General features: G+C 59.6%; 1 protein-coding gene across 1 annotated transcript in view; it reads right to left on the bottom strand.

Moving 5' to 3' along the window:
• GLB1L2 (galactosidase beta 1 like 2) overlaps positions 1–18669 on the bottom strand; it is a 37840-nt gene continuing 19171 nt past the window's right edge. Inside the window, 15 exon segments of the mRNA XM_030841882.2 lie at positions 1–879; positions 1023–1139; positions 1525–1636; positions 1869–1956; positions 3570–3648; positions 3882–3954; positions 4190–4329; positions 4827–4933; positions 5333–5413; positions 5895–6032; positions 7264–7348; positions 10071–10121; positions 10123–10142; positions 13547–13628; positions 16293–16385. Of these exon segments, the coding sequence (XP_030697742.1) occupies positions 793–879; positions 1023–1139; positions 1525–1636; positions 1869–1956; positions 3570–3648; positions 3882–3954; positions 4190–4329; positions 4827–4933; positions 5333–5413; positions 5895–6032; positions 7264–7348; positions 10071–10121; positions 10123–10142; positions 13547–13628; positions 16293–16385 (1353 nt within the window). The 3' untranslated portion in view covers positions 1–792.

The raw sequence follows: 18669 nt of genomic DNA, 5'->3' as shown, positions 1-18669 counted from the left end.
CAGCCGAGTCTTCGTCGACACGGCGACGGCCGGGCTAGCGTGTGCCCGGCACAAGCGGGGTCAGAGAAACACCACCAAGGAGGATGAGATGCAACTCTGTGGCTTTACCGCAATTCAAGGCAGCGAACCTGAGCCCTAACACGGGACTCATCCCGTGGGGGCTTGTCTGGGGTCTGGACGGACAACTGGAAGGAAGGCTGCCCCTGGCCCGCCGCCTGGCCCAGGGCGGGGGCCCCGGGACCCCAATACTCCTGCCCAGGCCCCTGCAACCGCACCTTCTGCCCACAGCCTCCTGGACCCTCCGGAGCAGCTGCCTCTCCTCCTGGGCTGGCACTGCCCCTCGTGGAATGAGAGGGAAACATGCTGTCTTGGGAGGTAAGGCCCAGCATTCCTGACCGTCAGAGGCGATCCAAGCGGGGTGGAAGGGGGCCGGGGTCCCTCCACCGCACCGACTTCCTCCCTGGATGGCGGAGAAGGCTGGCCCAGGTGCCCCCACCCTCCACAAATGGTGACGCGCCCCGGCTCAGAAACAGGGCCCATGGGGACACTCCGAGCAGACTGTCCAGGAGCTGTGCCCCATTCACCCCCACGGGGGACAGTCCCAGCCAGACCCCCCATCCCGCCCGCGGGAGCAGTGAAGGTGGACGGCAGCAGCCACAGAGCCGGGAAGCTCTTCGGGGAGGGGCCCTCCCTCGCCCCCAACCTGCTTCTCCGGTTGTGCAGGGGAGGGTCTGGACTGCAGCCGTGGGCAGGAGGGCCTGCTGTTGCCCTGCCAGGAGGCCTGGGGGCTGCTCAGTTCAGGTACTGGTGCCGGCCCAGGCAGGGCGTTTCCGTGAACTGTATCACCGGACCCGCCCTCTTCTCCTCGAAGACAATGACCTGGGGACACGGCCAGTCTGTCCCGGAGCCAGATCGGGCCCGTCAGAACTTCTGTCCTCTCCTGCCCACCAAGGGCCCCCGGAGAAACACCGTGAGACAGGGAGGGCAGGGATGAGAAGGGGTCCCAGGAAAAGTGCTCCCACCTGGTTGAGGCCTTGGTCCAACCAGGCACCTGGGAGGTAGAGGGTCTCCTGGGGCCCGAGGTTCCAGGAGCGTCCAAGGTTTTGGCCGTCGATGAATACAACCCCCTTCTCCCAGCCCTTTAAGCAGAGGAGGGGAGGTGTTAGTTGACCACACAAACCACCGAACGTAGAGTCACACGGGAGGCAGAGGCGCACACAGGCCCTGAGCTCTCCTCTCAGCTTCCCAGGGACCAGACTCGTTCCAACAGCCGCTCGGTACCGGGAGGGGAGCGCCAGAGCCCGTTTCCCTCTAGCGCTCAGTCCCGGCAGGGCACCCGGACCACCGGAGCCCGGACCTGAGAAGCCCACCAGGTGGTCCCTCTGCTCTGATCCCACCCCCACCCAGGGAGGCCACGACGGAGACCCTCCGGGCACACATGGTAGGGGGGCTCCAGGAGGCCAAGCACCAGGCTGGGGGCCCAAGGAGCGGAGCCCAGAGCACCTGGCAGGCGGGGCTACAAACCTCCAGCTTCACAAAGGTGTCACAGGGGGAGAGGGAGACCAACAGCGGCCCCAAGAAGAAAGCAGGGAACACGGGCACGTCAGGGACAGGGTTCCACTTGTCTGCGTGGAACCTATGGGCAGGACAGAAGATGAGGGGTGGGGGGCGCCTTCTCAGGTCCTTCCCGCACTGTGAACCGGCACAGCAGTGGCAGCCGGGCGGAGGAGCAGGGGAGCGCTCGGGCTCCGGTTCTCAGGCCGTGGCGGAGGGGTGTGGGGCGGGCACCAAGCCTGGGGCAGCCTCGGGCCTCCTGGCTCTCCTGCAGGCCGTCCAGCTGCTCCCACGCTGTGCAGGGCAGGACCCACCTCTGAAAGAAGCTCTTCTTCATGTCCAGGCTGTAGATTTTGAACTTTTTCAGGGGAGAATCATTCAGATAGATATTTCCGATTAAACCTGTGGGGACGAGGCAGAGACACTGAGCGAGGCCGACGGTGGGGGGACGGCTGACCCGCCGGCTGGGCACATACACAGAACGTTTCTGGAAGGTTCAACAAAGGACTCCTGCTGAAGGGCCAGCACCCCTAGGGGGCTCTTTGCACGCATAAAACCTTTCCCTGCAGCCCCAAAGCCATGAGAGCAAGTGACAGCAGCGCCTGCCAGGCCCTAGTGTGCAGGGAAGGAGGCGCCCGAGGGCAGTGTCGGCCTCCGGCCCCTGGGAGGGGGACGCTCCCTTTTGGGGGCTGAGAATTCCAACACCATGAAAGGAGTCCTCCAAGAGGTCACAGTGGCTCCAGCCTAGCTTCGAGGTTTGTTCAGTGGAGTCCCAGACGAAACAGACCTAGTAACTCAGCCAGAAATCTTCTACACAAGTCAGCATTAAAGGGTTTTTTTCAAGTATTTAAATTGTGAACAGACAGCACCGTGGCCAGGATGCCCAAGGCTAAGGCACTGCACACACTTGAACAGTGACTTCCCAGCACCTCGGGGTGGGTTCCACTGGGTGTCCTGCATCCTCTCAGTCACAGAGCTGCTGAGTCGCCAGATTGGGAACCCAGACAGGCTGGGGGTGTTCAGAGGGCTGCAGACCCTCCTGAACTGCAGGTGCAGGTGTAGGGGGTGCACACGGCTCTGGACAGGAGGTCTGTGACTTGTGAACACTGAACCCTTCCAGAGGACAGGACTGCATACCCCCGGCAGGGCCTGCGACTGGGCAGGCTGCCATGCTCTCTGCCCCCAGGAGAACAGAGGAAGTGAGGGCGGCCAGCACCACGAGCTCCTAAGGGAAGAAGCTGAGACCGAGGGAGGAACCCGGGGGGCTTTCGGTGGGGGGAGCGGAGGGGAGGGGATGCACACCGAGGCCCTTCTGGAGGGGCACATCCCCAGGACACAGGAAGTCCCCGGGGATGGGCCACAGCACTTCCCCGAGGTGACAAAAGCAAACAGCCACGAGACCTAGGAGGCCACCAGGCTTGCTCCAGGGTAGGATTTATTGTCCGAGGTCCTATTTCCTAACTTACATAAAACCACCCACATTTTGATAAATGATGAGAAAGAGGCAAGTTCAAGCAGAGGTTTAGAGAGCCCGGTGGGATATTCCCGCGGGGAGGGCCACCAAGAGCATGCTGTTCACGTACGTCCTGTACCCTCCTCCCCACCACAAAGGAGGTCACCCAGAGGTTTCCAAGGTGAATCAAAAAGAAACTCAGTGTGAAGAACCAAGAAGGCACGGGTCCTACGCCACCTCCCTCCAAGGGGCCTCCGGGACCCACCTCCCGCCAAGGGGCCTCCATGAGCCACCTCCCTCCAGGGGCCTCCATGACCCCACATCCGTCCAGTGGCCTCCATGACCCCACCTCCATCCAGTGGCCTCCATGACCCCACCTCCATCCACTGGCCTCCGGGACCCACCTCCCTCCGGTGGCCTCCATGACCCCACCTCCCTCCAAGGGGCCTCCAGGACCCACCTCCCCGCGATGGGCCCCCATGGCCCCACCTATAGCATCAGCCTCCATGACCTGCAGGTGCTGCTGTGGAGAAGGGACAGCCACGCGTGTGCTGTGACCCACCTTTGCGCTGATCGTCAATATTAGTCCCGTAGTTGACTCGCCCGCGATGCTCCACCAAGATCCTCAGCATCGTGAACCCCTGCTGGGAGCAGAAGGCGCTGACGAAGCCTGATTCCCAACCACCGGCTCACAGCTGTGGAGCCCAGTCCTCCCTGAACTCTGAGGACGGGATGGGGGTCCCTGCTCATCAGAAAGCCATGCCCACCCCCAGCTCTGCGGCTGAGCAGCCCCTCGTCCAGGCCTCCCTCCAGGCCTCCCGCCACACCTGCCCAGGAGGCGCCTGGCACCAGCCTCCCAACCCCGGGGACAAACCTGGATCGAGGGGATGACAACCTTCTCCCTCTTATAGTCCAGGAACCCTATGGAGACTGTGTTCACAAACACCGGCCAGAGGAGCAGACAAGACCCCCCCGTGTCAGCAGGGGGGAGGCGTGGGGGTCCCTGCCGAGCGCTCAGAGGTGATGGCACAGGGGCCGGGGGGAAACGAAGGCCCCAGGTTCCAGTGGGCAGCACGGCCGGCGGGGATGGGCCATCTCCGCACACGGGTGCTGCACATGAGAGCCTCAGAGGAGGGGTCTGGTGTGCGGTGGGTCACGGCGGTTCAGAGGGTCGCCCCTACCTGTCCCTGGTCCCGCACATAGGCACTGAGGATGCCAGCAGAGGTGATGGTGGTCTCGTACAGCGTGTACCCAAAAGACTGCCCGTTTCCCCCATTTATCGGGAGGGTCTCCATGTTGACCGGCTTCTCCGAGGTGACCGGCTGCACAGACACGAGACGGGAGGCAGAGGCTCAGCACAGAAAGGCGGCCTCGCCTTCTGGGGGCGCGGGGAGCCGGCAGCCCCCACGGGGGTCAGCACGCGGGGGTGGAACGTTTTCTCTATTTGACTTCTATTACACAATCCTGATTTTGGTTTCTCGTCACAGTCTGCAAGGCTCTCCAGGTTCTCGGGGACAGCGACGGAGGGCACGTGATAAGGACAGAAGGCAGGCTACGCACGGTGGCCTCGGCGCTTTGTGACCAGTGTCATCTCTGCACCACGGCAGCCCTGAGCTGGCGCTGGGGAATGCGCCCAGCCTCCTCCCTCCTCTCTGCCTACTGCCCGCTGTGCTACCAGCTCCTCCTCTGGTTCCCTTCGTCCCTCCTGCTTCTCCCCCACGTGCGTTTGTCCTCTTTCCTCTGAGCTCTAAGGTTGGGGAGTGGAGCCCAAGGCGGTGGCGCTTCCTCTGGGCCAGCCCGTTCCGCCAGCAGCACGCACCTCCTCCAGGTAGGGCAGGGCGTCCCACAGGGACAGGTACAAAGCTGGCATCACTGGCTCACACGCCGTCTCGGGAAGAAGGTCAGGTGGGGCAGGAAGCGGGGCCCCTGCAACACAAGCAGACGGCAGAGCCGTCCCCAAAGGACCTCAACAGTCGTTGTGCCTCCAGCGCCGCCCCCCCCCAGCCCCAGCTCCTGCCCCAGCCCAGCAGAACAGGCCCCTCCCAGCCCGCCGAGACGCCGCCAGGAAGACGAGGCCAGGGGGCAGGTAGGCAGGGGCTTGCTCACATCCTCAGGAACCTTGACACCTAGGAGAAAGTGAAGCGGCAAGACCCCAACTCGGATGAGAACGGTCGCTCAGACCTGCCTGTCCTCGTTCCTCCACATGCATCACCTGGGGCTGAGGCGGGGGGTGAGGGGTTGGGGGCAGAAGCAGCAAGTCTCCTGGGGTCTCAGAGCAACAGCCAGCCGGTGCCCAGCTGGGCCTGCGCCTGCGCGTGCAGCTACCTGAGACAGAGCCGAAGAACTCCCGGAGCTCTGTGTACTTGGCCGTGTAATCCCCGGCCTCCGTCAGCACCGCGTCATAGTCTGCAAGACACTAGCCGTGTCACGGGCCTCAGCCCCCAGGACAGCATTGTGGAGGCAAAGAGAGACAGGAGGAGCTGGTGGGGCAGCAGGGTCCTCGCCCCAGCAATTCGGCAGGCAGAACACTTGATGTGAGCTGTCAGTCAAAATACCACACGCGCTAGACACTAACGAATGCCCCCAAACTGCCCAACCCTAAATTCCAGGCAAGGGGCCAGGGTGACCTCATCCCAAGCCCCTGAGGAGGGGAGGGGCTACCCCCACCTGAGGGCCTTCCCTCCCGGCCTGGGCCCCCCTCCCCTCCCCAGCTGGCATCCAAAGGCCCAGGCACGTCAGCTGGCTTGTCGCCTACAGCCCTGGCAGCTTAAAAGTGACGGTCCGGACAAAACCTTGCCTTCACATTAGAGGTGCCAGCCGCTGTCCCCGAGGGATGCCCCGCGAGAGCCGAGGCACGGACGTGGGGCGCCACGTCGGGGGTACTTGCCGTAGCTGGTGACATCGGACTTGTAGTCCTGGAAGTGCACGGCTCCACCGATGAAGCCGAAGTTGGTGCCACCGTGGAACATGGACAGGTTGGCGGATAAGCCAGCGTTGATGATGGCCGACACGGTTTTCAAACCCTCTGTGGGAGGAGAAGGGTGCACAGAGCTGGCGCCTGGGACGCCGTGAGCCCGGTCCCCGCTCAGGGTCCCCCTCACAGCTCCGTCCTCAGGTCTCCCTAAACCCAACCGCAGTCCATGGCGGGAGGACGGGACCCCGGCCCCAGAGCCCGGCTTCCAGCTGCTTTCAAGTCCCAGGCGAGTCTGCACCTCACACGGGCTGCGGCTCAGGCCCACCTGGCTCAGTTAGAGAGACCTAATTAGAGACACGGTTCTGACCACCTCCTTGCCCCACCTGGACTGGAAAATGAGCCCATGACACAGACAGAAACAGCGGAGGAGGAATATGAATGGTTAATAAATATCTATACAGAGTTTAAAACCCCGGCATTGGTCAAAGAAATGAGACCTACACAAGGACCTATCAGACAGCAAACGCTGACATCATTTAACACTTGACGTTGATGAATCTGAGGGGCATCATTTAACACTCGGCGTTGATGAACCTGAGGGGATGGGCATCTCGTGTAACAGGGGAGGGAGCATCGTCCTCTTCCTGGAGGGCAGTTTAGTTAACACAGATCAAACCCGCGTGGAGGAAGAAGGGCTACTGCCGGGAACTTATCGCAGGGAAACACGCCAGGTGAGCCAAACTGACGTGCAGGATCGCCCGCTGCACGGGGTCTGTGAACACAGACCCTGGAAGCACCCAGGTCCTCATCAATAAGAGATCGTGGGTACGACACCAGCCCAACGGGGTTCTCTGCATTCTCTAGAACAGGGCTGGAATCCACACCTCACAGTGTAGGCAGCTGGGCTTCCGCGTGTCTCACTGGAACAGGCAGGTGGAGCAGACACACCCTCACCTGCCCACACCTGCCCACACCTCTACCTGCACGTGCACCCGGGGCGGCAGACAGAGAGACAGAGGGTGCCCACACTACACACATCGAAACGTCTGCTCTGGGCTCCGGGGTTTTTATTTCTCCTTTATACACGTCCTGCATTGGCTAGACGTTTGCAATTGGCATGCATTACTCCAGAGCAATTATAGAGACACCCCAAAGCCGTATCTGACCGCTCGTGTCCCCTGTCAAGACAAACAGCTCTGGACGCTCAGGGCTGACTGTCCACGCAGAGACTCCCGGAGCCCCACACCCTCAGCTAATTCACATGGATTAGCACCTTATTTGGAACTTATTCCTGCGTCTGAGGCCAGCACACATGCTGGACGGGGGCCCCACAAGCACCCACCTGCAGAATCCAGGATGCTGTAGGGACCGCCCCACGAGTCAAACCAGCCCGTCCAACACTCCATCACCATCCTGGGCTGGACGCCCTGCGCACCACAAAGTGAGCAGTTAGCCGGCACCTCCGTCCTCCCAACCCTTCCCTGGCTGCACACCTGGCCTTCGAGGCCGCTGCCAGCAGAGCACAGGGGAGCCCCCAATGCACCCGCACTGGCTCGTCCTCCACATGCGGCCGCCACGTGGCAGGGGGTGGATGGAGCTACCAAAGTGGGCACGGCAGGCCCGAGGCCTTAATGTGGTTTCGGTGCTGCATGCGGCGCTGGCGGGGAACCCGGGGACCTGCCCGAGGTGAGCTTTCTCAAGAACGCAGCACCTGACCTGCAGTCCTGACAGCGGCTTGCTGATCAAGCCCCGTGCGTCCTCTTCAGGGCAGGAGGATGTTCTATCGGGGAAACCCCATCTCTGAGAGCCACACCATGGACACAGACCCTCAGATGCTGCGTCCCTCTGGCCGGAGGAGTCAGGGGGCTATGCAGCGGCCCCGCTCCCGGGTCTAGCTTGGTTTCAACAGAAGTATGCAAAACTGGACCAGAACATGAGAGCGTTCCAGCTACCACAGTGCAGGCTCTGCAGCCTGGCCCCCCAGCCTCGGCCAGGACGCTCGAAGGTCTAACACTGCTTCGGCACCCTGAAGCTGCACAAGGCTGCCCCCAGGACGCAGCAGCCGGGCCCAGCTCCGCTCTGCCCACGTGCACAGAAGCAGCAGGGGAGGTGCTGCCCCGACGGTGGCCCCGCAGCTTCCGCGCCACAGAGCCTTCCTCCCGCCCCGAGCACCCCCTGTGGCTGTCGGCCTGGCGTCCGGGGCCAAGGCACACAGAGCATCACCGCCCCACCCAGGGGGCAGCAGATTCAGGGTCTGTGGAGCAGAAGGTCCCAAACACGCCATGGGAGAGGCCACATAAGTCACGACGATTTTCTAGCAAGGCCCGGGGCTTGGTTTTCTTAGGGCTGCCTACCGCCCGAGGGGACACTCGTACCACATTTGGGTCACTAAAGAGCGTCACTGCGTCACACAGGTCAGCAGCCTCCAGTGCCAGGAGGGGCCCTGAGGGCTGGGCTGAGCCGTCCACCAAACGGCCCAGGTCACCGTGGCTCAGGGCTGGCTCGGCACCGCCTGTGCTACGTGCCCTGACCTGCCACTGCCGGGGGCCACCGTCCTGGAGTCTGTGTCCTCAACTGTAAAACGGCTACACGGAGGCCAGTCACGTGGCTACTGGGACAGTCACATGAGATGAGGCACCTGGAGCCCTCAGCACACGCTGCCTGGCCCTGGGAAGCGCCCAGAGACACCCGCATCCAGGCTCCCGTCACTGGACACGGGCCGGGCCGGCAAGGCGCAGCCTGACACCCTGAGTGAAGCGGAGCAGGGCCACCAGTGACCATCTGCAGGGGCCTCTGATCTGAACAGGGACAAGTCCACGGCCCCTTCTTGGAGGAAAACACGTGGCTGAGCAGCGGGAGCGAGGCCGGTGGCCACAGGCGCTATGGACAGGCCAGCCAGCCTGGGGCCACCTCTCCACGGACGACTCTGCAGGCGCCCGTGGGGAGCATGGGTGTTCTGGGGGCTCTCCAAACATCATCCTTTTGACCCTCATACGGCCCTACGAGTAGGTGCCAGCACTATCCCCACTTCACAGAAGAGGGAAGAGAAGCTGAGGGTCACAGCACCGTCCTTGTCCTGGACAACATCAAGGACGACCCTCCTCAGATCCTGGGCAACTACGTACCTAACACGTCTCTTCCAAGTGGGTCACAAACTCCCCGAGGGCAGAGACCCTGTGGTCGCGGACCCACGCCCAGCAAGCACGGTACAGGGTGCGGGAAGGAGGGAGGGGGCTGGGCCTTTACCCACCTGCACGCTGTCGCCCCCAGTCTGCTGAGCAGCCCACCGGGCCGCCCCATCCTGCTTCCTCCTGGGCACCCCCCTCCCGTCCCTCTAAGCAGCACATGGTGGCCCTCAGCCCTGGGGGCTTCACACTGCCCTGGGGGACTCCTGCGGCCGAGCCTCTGGACGCCACCTCTGCTCTAAAAAAGGAGTAGCTGGAACGGGAGGCACCCCCGCACCCCTGCCGGCATCTATTCTCGGGGTGGGGGGAGCGAACCCTCCAACATCCCCACCGGGTACAGGCCTCAGGGCGGCATCCAGGCCCCGTACACAACACAGGGTGAAGGCGGCCTCCATGCTGCCAATGGGCTGCCTCAGCTGGACCTTCTCTCCCCTTAGGGGAGAGGAGAAATCAACAAAACAGGACTTCACTGCAAGTTCCCAGCAGCCCCATGGATGCTGAGATACATCCGACGCGCCTCTCTCCTCTGGCCTGGGTGGACCAGGCCCCCGTCTGGCAGGTGACAGCAGTCCTTCTGGGCCCAGAGCAGCCTGACCAGTGAAGGTCAGACACAGGGCAGGGACGTGTCTCTCCCCTCGATCCCCAGGGCCCACACTGAGCCCATCTGGGGCCAGCTGAGTCCACAGAACTCTAGTCAAGAGGCCTCTGGGAGCACAACACCCGCCTACAGCTTCAGAAAGGGCCCCTTCTCAGGAGCTGGAAACCACCTCCAAGCACCAGCTGACACAGCGACCCCTCAGAGCAACCGTCACACCGCTTCCGTCGCCAGGGGCAGGCCACACGGATGCGGCGTGGGCCGTGCAGGGGGAAGGGGGGCTGAGAGCTGCAAGGCTGGGCCCAGAGGCCCCCTGGCCCAGCTAAGCTCCTGACACCCAGGCTCGGCTCAGCTCACCTCCTGACTCACCTGGACACTCAGCAGAAAGGTGGTTAAAAACTGCAGCTCATGTTGTGACTGTTAAGTTGATGGTGGCTAGCACTGCAGGTGGAAAGGAAAAGAGAGAACAGCTATCACCCAAAAGCCAGGAGGACTCAGAATTCCCCTGACCATTCTCAACTCACCTGCAAATAAATTAATCTTGACACCATCTTCCACCTCCAACCAGAGTTTAGTTCCTCTGACACTAGGAGACTTAGCCAGTTCATCTTGGAAATACCACCACTCAGCACAGACCTCACAGAGATCCACTTCTAAGCATCTGTGCTCGATTTATGGAATTTTTACAACCAGAGTGTGCACTTCTGTTAATTACTCCTTGCAGGAGCCCAGAGTCTGATCTTTACTTTGCACCTCCGGCCTCCGGCACTGGGTGACGATCTAAGCGAAGATTCCCCTTTCACATCTCAGATGAGAGCTAGTTTTCTGTCCCACCCCAGCAATATTTTCCATGGCTTTCCACCAGGGAGAGGTACGCCCGAGAAAGATGTGCTATGTGTTGCCCACGGCCATGGACGTGGCCGACCCTGGAGCAGAAGTTGGCTCTGAGGCTCCTCGCCTGCTTCCTGTGCCTGGACGGGGGGGTCTCGCATGCCTGGGCCTGAGCTCTGCTGCACCTGGGAAGGCGGGATGGTCACTGGACCAGCCTGCCGCCCAGCCACCCTGACGCCCTCCTGTCAGACCCGAGCCCCGATCACCAGTGATTAGAGACAAACAAACGGCAGCGGGGGCTCCGGGAGGCCAAACAACTTGCCTCAAGGTCACAGCGCCGGGGAGCAGGCCCACCCGATGTGGGTACCCCACATCCAGACCCTCCTCACCTAAAGTGGAGACCCCTGAAGACAGGGGGCTGGTCTGAACCAACCCGGCAGAAGAAACCTCGGAGCCCAGCGCACCTGCTCCCATCCCTCCCCCCCCCACCCCGACAGCCCGGCGAACACAGGTGAAGGAGGTGGCGGCCACAGGGAGAACGAACGGGGCGGGAGACACAGCAGAGGCCACGATTCACCTTGGGAGCTTGAAAAGGGTCTGGGGGCCTGTAACCAGCCTGCGGGAGCGGAGGTGACCCACCCACCCCAGCCCAAGACCTCCCGCGGACCCTGCCTCCTGCCCCCCTCCAGCCTCCCCACCGCCCCGTGGCCAGCCCCCCAGGAAAGCCAAGCACGGCGGCCCCAGGCACCAGGGCCTACGGGAAGAGGACAGCTCAGGAGGTGGTTCCTGCCCCTTCCTGCCCCCAGATACCCGCCATGACGGCCCAAAGGGCTCCCCTCCGGAGTCAATCCCACGGAAGACAGCCCTCCCAGCCCCACTCCTGGCTCCCCACAGCGGGGACCACTGGTCACAGCTGCTGGCAAGTACGCTGTGAGAAAAGAAATGTCTCCACGAAGAACGTGATGCAGGAAGCAGAAGGACTGGGGGAAGAGAGTTGAGGCGGTCACCCAGAAAGTAGAAGGAAACAAGCAAAGCAGAGAAGAGACAGGACAGCACAGCAGGGAGAGGCCACCACAAGCATCACACTGTCCAGGTCAGATCCGCGAAGGGGCGAGTCCCTCAGAGACACCCTGAACCCGAATCCCACAACAGGACGTGCTCGTCCTCTGGCAGCGACAGCGGATCGCAGAAAACGACAGGACGACAGCTTCAACGTCCCAGGACGTGGGACTCCAGGGGACCCGGGCTGCCATCAGGCTGGGGACAGTGGGGCGCCGGTGCCATTGGACTGGATCAGAATCCGACACACAGAGGCGCCTAAAAACACCATGATGGGGGTTTGGAAGCTGTTGGTAAAGTGTTTGTTTAAGAGAGAGACAAGAAGAAGGAGAGACAAAAAAGAACTTAAAAGGAAAGTTAAACCAATGAGATAACTACACTGGAAGCGAGTCGACCACACTGTCCAGAACAACGGTCGCAGCGCCCGGCCGCGTTTACATGTCAAAACGCAGGCCCCGAGCATCGCGTCCATGAGGGCTGGGGAGGGCGGGGGGCGTGAGGGGGGGGCCTGCCCCAGGAAAGCCGTGGGACGAGGGTGGCAGGAGAGACCTGAGCCCTCAACCGGAACAAGTGTTTTACGTCCCTAAGTACAGAGCTCTCTGGGCGTCGTGGTATTTACAGTCATGGAGGAAGAGCCAGGAGGGAACGCTACAGCTCAGAATGGTCACTCCTGGGCAGGCGAGGCTTCTTCATAAGCATCTCTAAGGTTTTACTTTCACACCTTGTGAAAGCCTTCCTGTAATCACATTTTTAACTAATTGAACAAAGTCAATCCAGGTGGCAGGCGTGGGGCAGGGGCCGGGGTCGCCGGGGTCGGGGTGAGAGGCAGGGCCTGCGGTGGACGGGGCGTGGGGACCAGAAGCCCAGGAGGCCCCCTCTGCGGACGCCACGGCTAAAACGTGCTCCCGCCTCCAGAGGGTCCCGCCCGCAGGACTCAAGCCCCACAGCCCCTCCCAGGCCCTGACCCGACCCCGACAGGCGGACCGCGAGGAGCCTTGGAAGCAGCCACGGGGACACAGCGCCACCGCGTGGACACGACGGGAAACTTGTCAGGAGGAGAACAGGACAGAGCGAGCTGCCCGAGCTGCCCGAGCTCAAGGTCGGAGAAATGGTGCCCCAGACCGCCAGTGAGAAGAAAAGGGACCAAAGGTCCCATCAGACGGGTCAGAGGTGATGAGCACGACAACTTAAATGTGTCAGGTGGAGGTCACTGTGACCTTGCAAAGGGTGGTGTCGGCGGAGAGATGATCACAGGACCTAAGACAGCAGGAAAGGGGCCGGGGAGCCAGTGAGCGTGGACGCGGGGAGAGTGGTTACAAGGGGCGACAGAGAGACAGCTCTGCGGGGAACGGGTCGGGGGGCTTCTCAGGAGGAAACAGCTACACAGGCGTGTGCAGGCGGGAAGGACCCAGGGCAGGGAAATCGGGTGACGTGGGCAGGGCAGGAGGAGAAAGGGCTTCGCTCCAGGTGGGGGCGTCTGACCTGGAAGCGGTGCCAGGTGGGGGCGTCCACAACAACAGGGAGAGAGGCGGAGCAGGGGCACGGGGACACAGGACGAGAGCCACGCGCTCACCCCCGGACACCGCCGCCCAGATGACCGGCCGGCGCTGTGGGCTGCGCAGCCCCGGGCAGGACTTGAGCGAGCTGTCCCCACGGGACACCCAGCACTTGGTCTGCCCGGCCCTCTTTGTAGGACCGTGTCCGATGCCCACTCCGCTGCCCCGTGTCCTGCAGGGCCCTGAGCGTCCCTGGTGCTCAGCGACTCGGCTACGCAAGCCCACCTCTCGCAGCCCCTCCAGCCCCGAGGCCCTGAGCTTTGGGGCCCAGCCCCACGCACACAGGATAACAGGCATCAGAGACTCCTTTGTGGCTAAGGCCATCCAGGGAGCACAGCCAGGCCAGGCCGCCATCCCGTCCCCTGTCCCCATCCCTGCACACAGCCTCCAGGCAGGTACCTCCGTCCACAATCCCCCTGCTCAGGCCGTCCTTGTTGTCTGAGGTCAAGAGCAGCTCCACGATTCCCCGGTCCTCCAGGGCCTGTGGGGGAGTGAGATGAGCCAGCCTGTTGCTCCTCAAACCTCCTGCCACATCACACGCTGAGCTCCCACCGCGCGCAGGCTGCCCGAGGGGCGCTGGGCAGCTGGCTGCTGGTCCCGGATGGATGGCCTGTCAGAGCCACTCGGCAAGGCCGCCAGGCAGAAGACTGAAGGGCTCCGCGTGGAGGGGCCGGGACCCCAGGGCAGCCCACCCCTCCCTGTGTTGGGCCTCGCTGCAGCCACGTGCCCGGGGAGATGGGAGAGGCGCCTTGGAGGGTGCAAATCACGGGAGGAAACCGCAGCGGGAATGCGCGTGGTGCTGGGGCTGACCGGCGTCCTTCTCCGGGAGCAGCAGCCGCGGCTCAGGAACAATCACCATCATGTGGGCGTTCCCGCAAGCGCCTTGCACAGGCCGTCCTGGTCAGCCTCACACCTGACATTTCACTGCAGGGTGAGGAGGCTCAGAGACAAGGGCTGCAGCGTCCAGAGCTGGCGGGCAGGTGCGCACCTCAGCCGGTCCATCCCCGTCGGGCTCCGCATGGGGCCTGAGGCCTGCAGACCTGAAACCCCAGCAAGGGCACCTTCCCGACACTTCTTCCTCAGGTATTATGACAAGACTGCTTATTTCAACCAAACTCCTTTGGAAAGAGGTGAGGCAGTGAGCAGTGACTAAGGCTCCCATCTGCCCGGAGGCCGTGAGGACGCAGCAGAGAGGCCTTCATTCTCAGGACTTCAGTCGGGGGAGGCCAGTGCAGGATCGAAGCAGCCAGCCCGTCACCGATGCTCAGCAGACCCTGCTCAGGCCCCCCTGTGCACGGCATTGGGGGGTGGAGGGAACACAATTTGACAATGTCCATCTCCTAGGGGCACAGACTGACCGCCTGCACCGCGAGGGACAGTCGCTGCCCCCGAGCACCTGCCACCCGCCAGGCAGAGCTGGGCTGTGCCGACCACCTCACTGCTTCCCCACAGGGCCAAGACAAGGACGCTCCCGCCTCTGCTGTGCGCGTGGAGACCCTAAGGCTCAGAGGGCAAAGTGCCCTGCCCGTGGCCGTCCTGCGCAGACAGCGCCACATCTGCAGGGCCCCGAAGAAGCTGCGCACGACTCGGGCTTCAGTGATGATGGCGGCGGCTCCTGAGCCGCGGCCGCCGCTCCCGGGGTAGGACGCCGGTCGGCCCCAGCACCACGCACAGAATGCGCGAAACGCGAAAGGCGCTGCGGTTTCCTCCTGTGATCCGCACCCTCCAAGGCGCCCCTCTCAACTCCCCGGGCGCATGGCTGCAGCGAGGACCAACGCAGGGAGGGGTGGGCTGCCCTGGGGTCCCGGCCCCTCCACCTGGAGCCCTGCAGTCTTCTGCTCAGTGGCTCTGACAGGCCGTCCATCTGCGACCACAGAGGCGTCCCTTTGTCCACCTGTCTCACATGCACCCCTTCCCAGACATCAGAGTCACGACTGCGCAGGGGAGGTCTCTGCGGGGCTGCCCCCGTCCCCAGCAGGGCAGCTTCCTTCTCTGCAGCCCAGAGATTCAGTGAGCACCTGCTGGGGAAGCCCAGCCCAGGAGAGTCTCGGGGTCTGTGCTGGGGCAGTAGATGCCCTCCTGGCCTGAGCCCTGGCCGGGCTCCTTCCAGCCAACCCCAAGGAGGAGGCCAGGGTGTGACTGGGCCTGACCGTCAGGACTGATCTCTCCCCATCCAGCTTCAGGAACACCACCCTCCCCAGAGACAGCCTTGCCCCTACACCAGGGGCTTCTGCGGGGGCGTGGGGGGCAGGGGAGAGTGGGTAAGAACCTACAAGCCATCTGCAGGGACTAAAGGAATTCCAGATGGACACAACTCTGCCTGTGACAGCAGAAGGGATGCCACCCAGGACACCAGGGGCCGGAGCAGCTCTAATTAAATTAGTGGAGTCACTGAGGCCACTTAAAGCTTCCTCGCCTCACACGGGTGCCGACCCTTCCAAGTACAAAACACCCGTGTTGCTGATAACATCATGGTCCTGTTTACTGACTGCTCACCGGATGCTGGAACGGCACTGCGTCTGCAACCTCACTACACGCACAATGCGGAGAGGCAAATCCTCTCGTTAGCCCAGCTGCACAGAAGAGGAAGTGGGGGTTTAGAAAAATGAATGCAATTTATTCCAGGTCTCATTCACCAAGTGACAGGAACCACCTCTGAGCAGAAGCCTGTTCTTCTAAGTGTTGCCCTGGGCTTGCCCCTCCCTGCTCTGACACACAGTCAGGGGCTCCCAGCCACCCACACGCTGGAATCAGATGTCTGAGCTCCACCCCCAAGACCCTTAGTTAATGGGATGGCATATGGCCTGGGGCACAGTGAGTTTAAACGATTCCCCAGATGAAGCCAATGTGCAGCCGACAGTGGGGCCGCTGCTTTGGGTGCTGGAGTGAGAGGAGCAACCCACCCCTCCAGGAAGGCCTCCAGCCATCGCCCTCAATCAAGGTAGTTCCATTACTCTCAGCCCCGTATGTACTGCGATCCCCATTAAACTCAGCCAACAGAGGGCAAATAAGTGAGGACCCTGTTGGAATAAAGGTCTGGAGAAAAGATTCACCAATTAATAAATGGTGCTGGGTGACATCAGACCCTCACATTGCACCAGAGCCCAGAACACCCCACGAAGAGGTGACCCAAGTTGACTCTTACCTTCTTGACATAAGGCATGTAGGCAGGGTCTTTGTTGTAGGAACCATACTCATTCTCCACCTGCACAGCAATGATGGGTCCTCCGTGCTTGTACTGGGAAAAGAGAGAACAATCAGAAGCTGAGTGTGCAGTGGGAACCGTACTAGCTAATGTCACCACACTTACTGCCAATTATAGCAAAACAACCCATTAGAAAGCGCAAGTCTCAAAAGGTTTGGTATATAATTGAGTGGTGTCAGTAAGACAGGGAGTAGGAAGCGCCAGGCCCTCGTTCCCCTATGGAAACATCAAACAAACAACTGCACACTGACTGAAATAACTTTACAGGAGCTCTGGAAACAAGTGAAATGTTTAAGCAAATGAGTGAATACCCAATCAAGAAAAAGACATGTTCAAAATGGTAGGAGATTCCATGGTTTCGATCACCTTTGTCCCACCCGCTCCCTGGCGTAGCATGGGGCAGTCAAAAGGACGCATCCCTATTTCCAGTTCCCTCCCTGAGGACAGAAGGAGCAAGATGGAACTTGTTTGCAATGTCCTGGGCTGTCTGTAGGCTCCCCAGGGGACTAGTTTCTGTCTCATCTGACTTGGAGATCAGACAGAAAATGTTGGCATAGTTTGGACCTCAGGCTGGAAGCTGCAGAAGGCAGTGATGGGTCACAGCATGTAAACATTTCAGGGGGACTACAAACCCATGGATGCCTGGGGGCAAAGGATTACGAAGGAAGGGAGGGAGGGAGGAAGGAAGGAAGGAAGGAAGGAAGGAAGGAAGGAAGGAAGGAAGGAAGGAAGGAAGGAAGGAAGGAAGAAAAGTACACACACAGGCCAGACAGGACATATGCCAAGAAAATATCTGAGAAGATCTTAAAGCCTGCACCCCAGGCTGATCTCAAGGCTCAGGAGCCCACTAAATAGTAAAGGTGTCCCCAGAAGACAGCAAACACTGGGAGAGAGGACTGTTTTTATAAGTGCCCAATGTTCACCCAAAAAACACAAGGCATACAAAGAAACAGGAAAACGTAGCTCATTCAAAGGAACAAAATAAGTCTCTAGAAACAGTCTGTAAAGAAGCTAGAAACAGTCTCTAAAGAAACACATGTGCTTAACTTACTAGACAAAGACTTTAAAACAGCTGTCATAAATATGCTCAAAGAGCTAAAGAAAAACACGGACAGAAATCAGGAAAAGGACTTACGGACAAAGTCAGAATATCAATAAAGAGACAGAAATGATTTTTTAAAAGAACTATACAGAAATTCTGAAGCTGAAAAGTACATTATCTAAATAGAAAAATTCACCATAGGAGTTCAACAGCAGATTCGAACAGGCAGAAGAAAGAGTGTGCAAACTTGACGACAGGTCATTTTGAATTACTGAGTCTGACAGGCAAAAAGAAAAAAGAATGAAGAAAAGTGAACAGAGCCTGAGAGACTTATGCAAATCAGTAAACAGACAAATATACTCATTACAGGAACCCCAAAAGGAGAAGAAAGGGGCAGAGAGATTATTTGAAGACATAATGGAGGAGACATGGATATACAAATCGAAGAAGCTTCAGTGCACTCCAAGTAGCATTAAACCAGAGACCCACACCAGTACACATTATCAAACTGTCAGAATACAAAGAGAGAGTCTTAAAAGGAGCAAGAGAAAAGCAACGAGACATGTACAAAGGAGCCCCAACCTTGCAGGACATTTGGTCCTGTCCAAAACGTCCGTAAGACATTCATTCCATAAGATATTTAGTTCATGCCAAAAGGTCCTTGAAATCTGGTTCTATCCAAAATGTCCATGAGCATATTTGGTCCGTGCCAAATGGTTTTGGACAGAACCAAACATCAAAGCCCTGTTAGTGTGGACCAAATGTCTTATGAACATTTTGGACAGGACCAAATATCTGCTAACTATCCCTAATAAGACTATCAGTAGATATCTCATCAGAAATCTTGTAGGACAGAGGCAGTGGGATACTATATTCAAAGTGCTGAAGGAAAAATCCTATCAAGTGAGAATTCTATATCCAGCAAAACTGTCCTTCAAAAGTAAAAGAGAAACTAAGACATTCTCAGACAAATAAAAGCTGAGGGAATTCATTACACCACTAGACTTGCCTTACAAGAAATGCTACACAGAGTTCCTCAAGTTGAAATGAAAGGATGCTAGATGACAACTCAAAATCAAATGAAAATATAAAGTTCTCTGGTAAAGGTAAATATGTGAAAAAATGTAAAATCCACTATTATTGTAATTTTAGCTTATAACTCCACTTCTTATTTTTTACAGGATTTAAAACAAGTGCATAAAAATATTATGAATCTATATTAATTGGTACATGATATATAAAAATATAATTTGTGACAGCAATAATATAAAGGGG

Source organism: Globicephala melas, chromosome 8 (assembly GCF_963455315.2).
Source record: "Globicephala melas chromosome 8, mGloMel1.2, whole genome shotgun sequence".
In the NCBI taxonomy this organism is placed as follows: domain Eukaryota; kingdom Metazoa; phylum Chordata; class Mammalia; order Artiodactyla; family Delphinidae; genus Globicephala; species Globicephala melas.
Note: the sequence above shows the minus strand (reverse complement) of the source record. Positions and strands in the feature narration are given on the sequence as shown.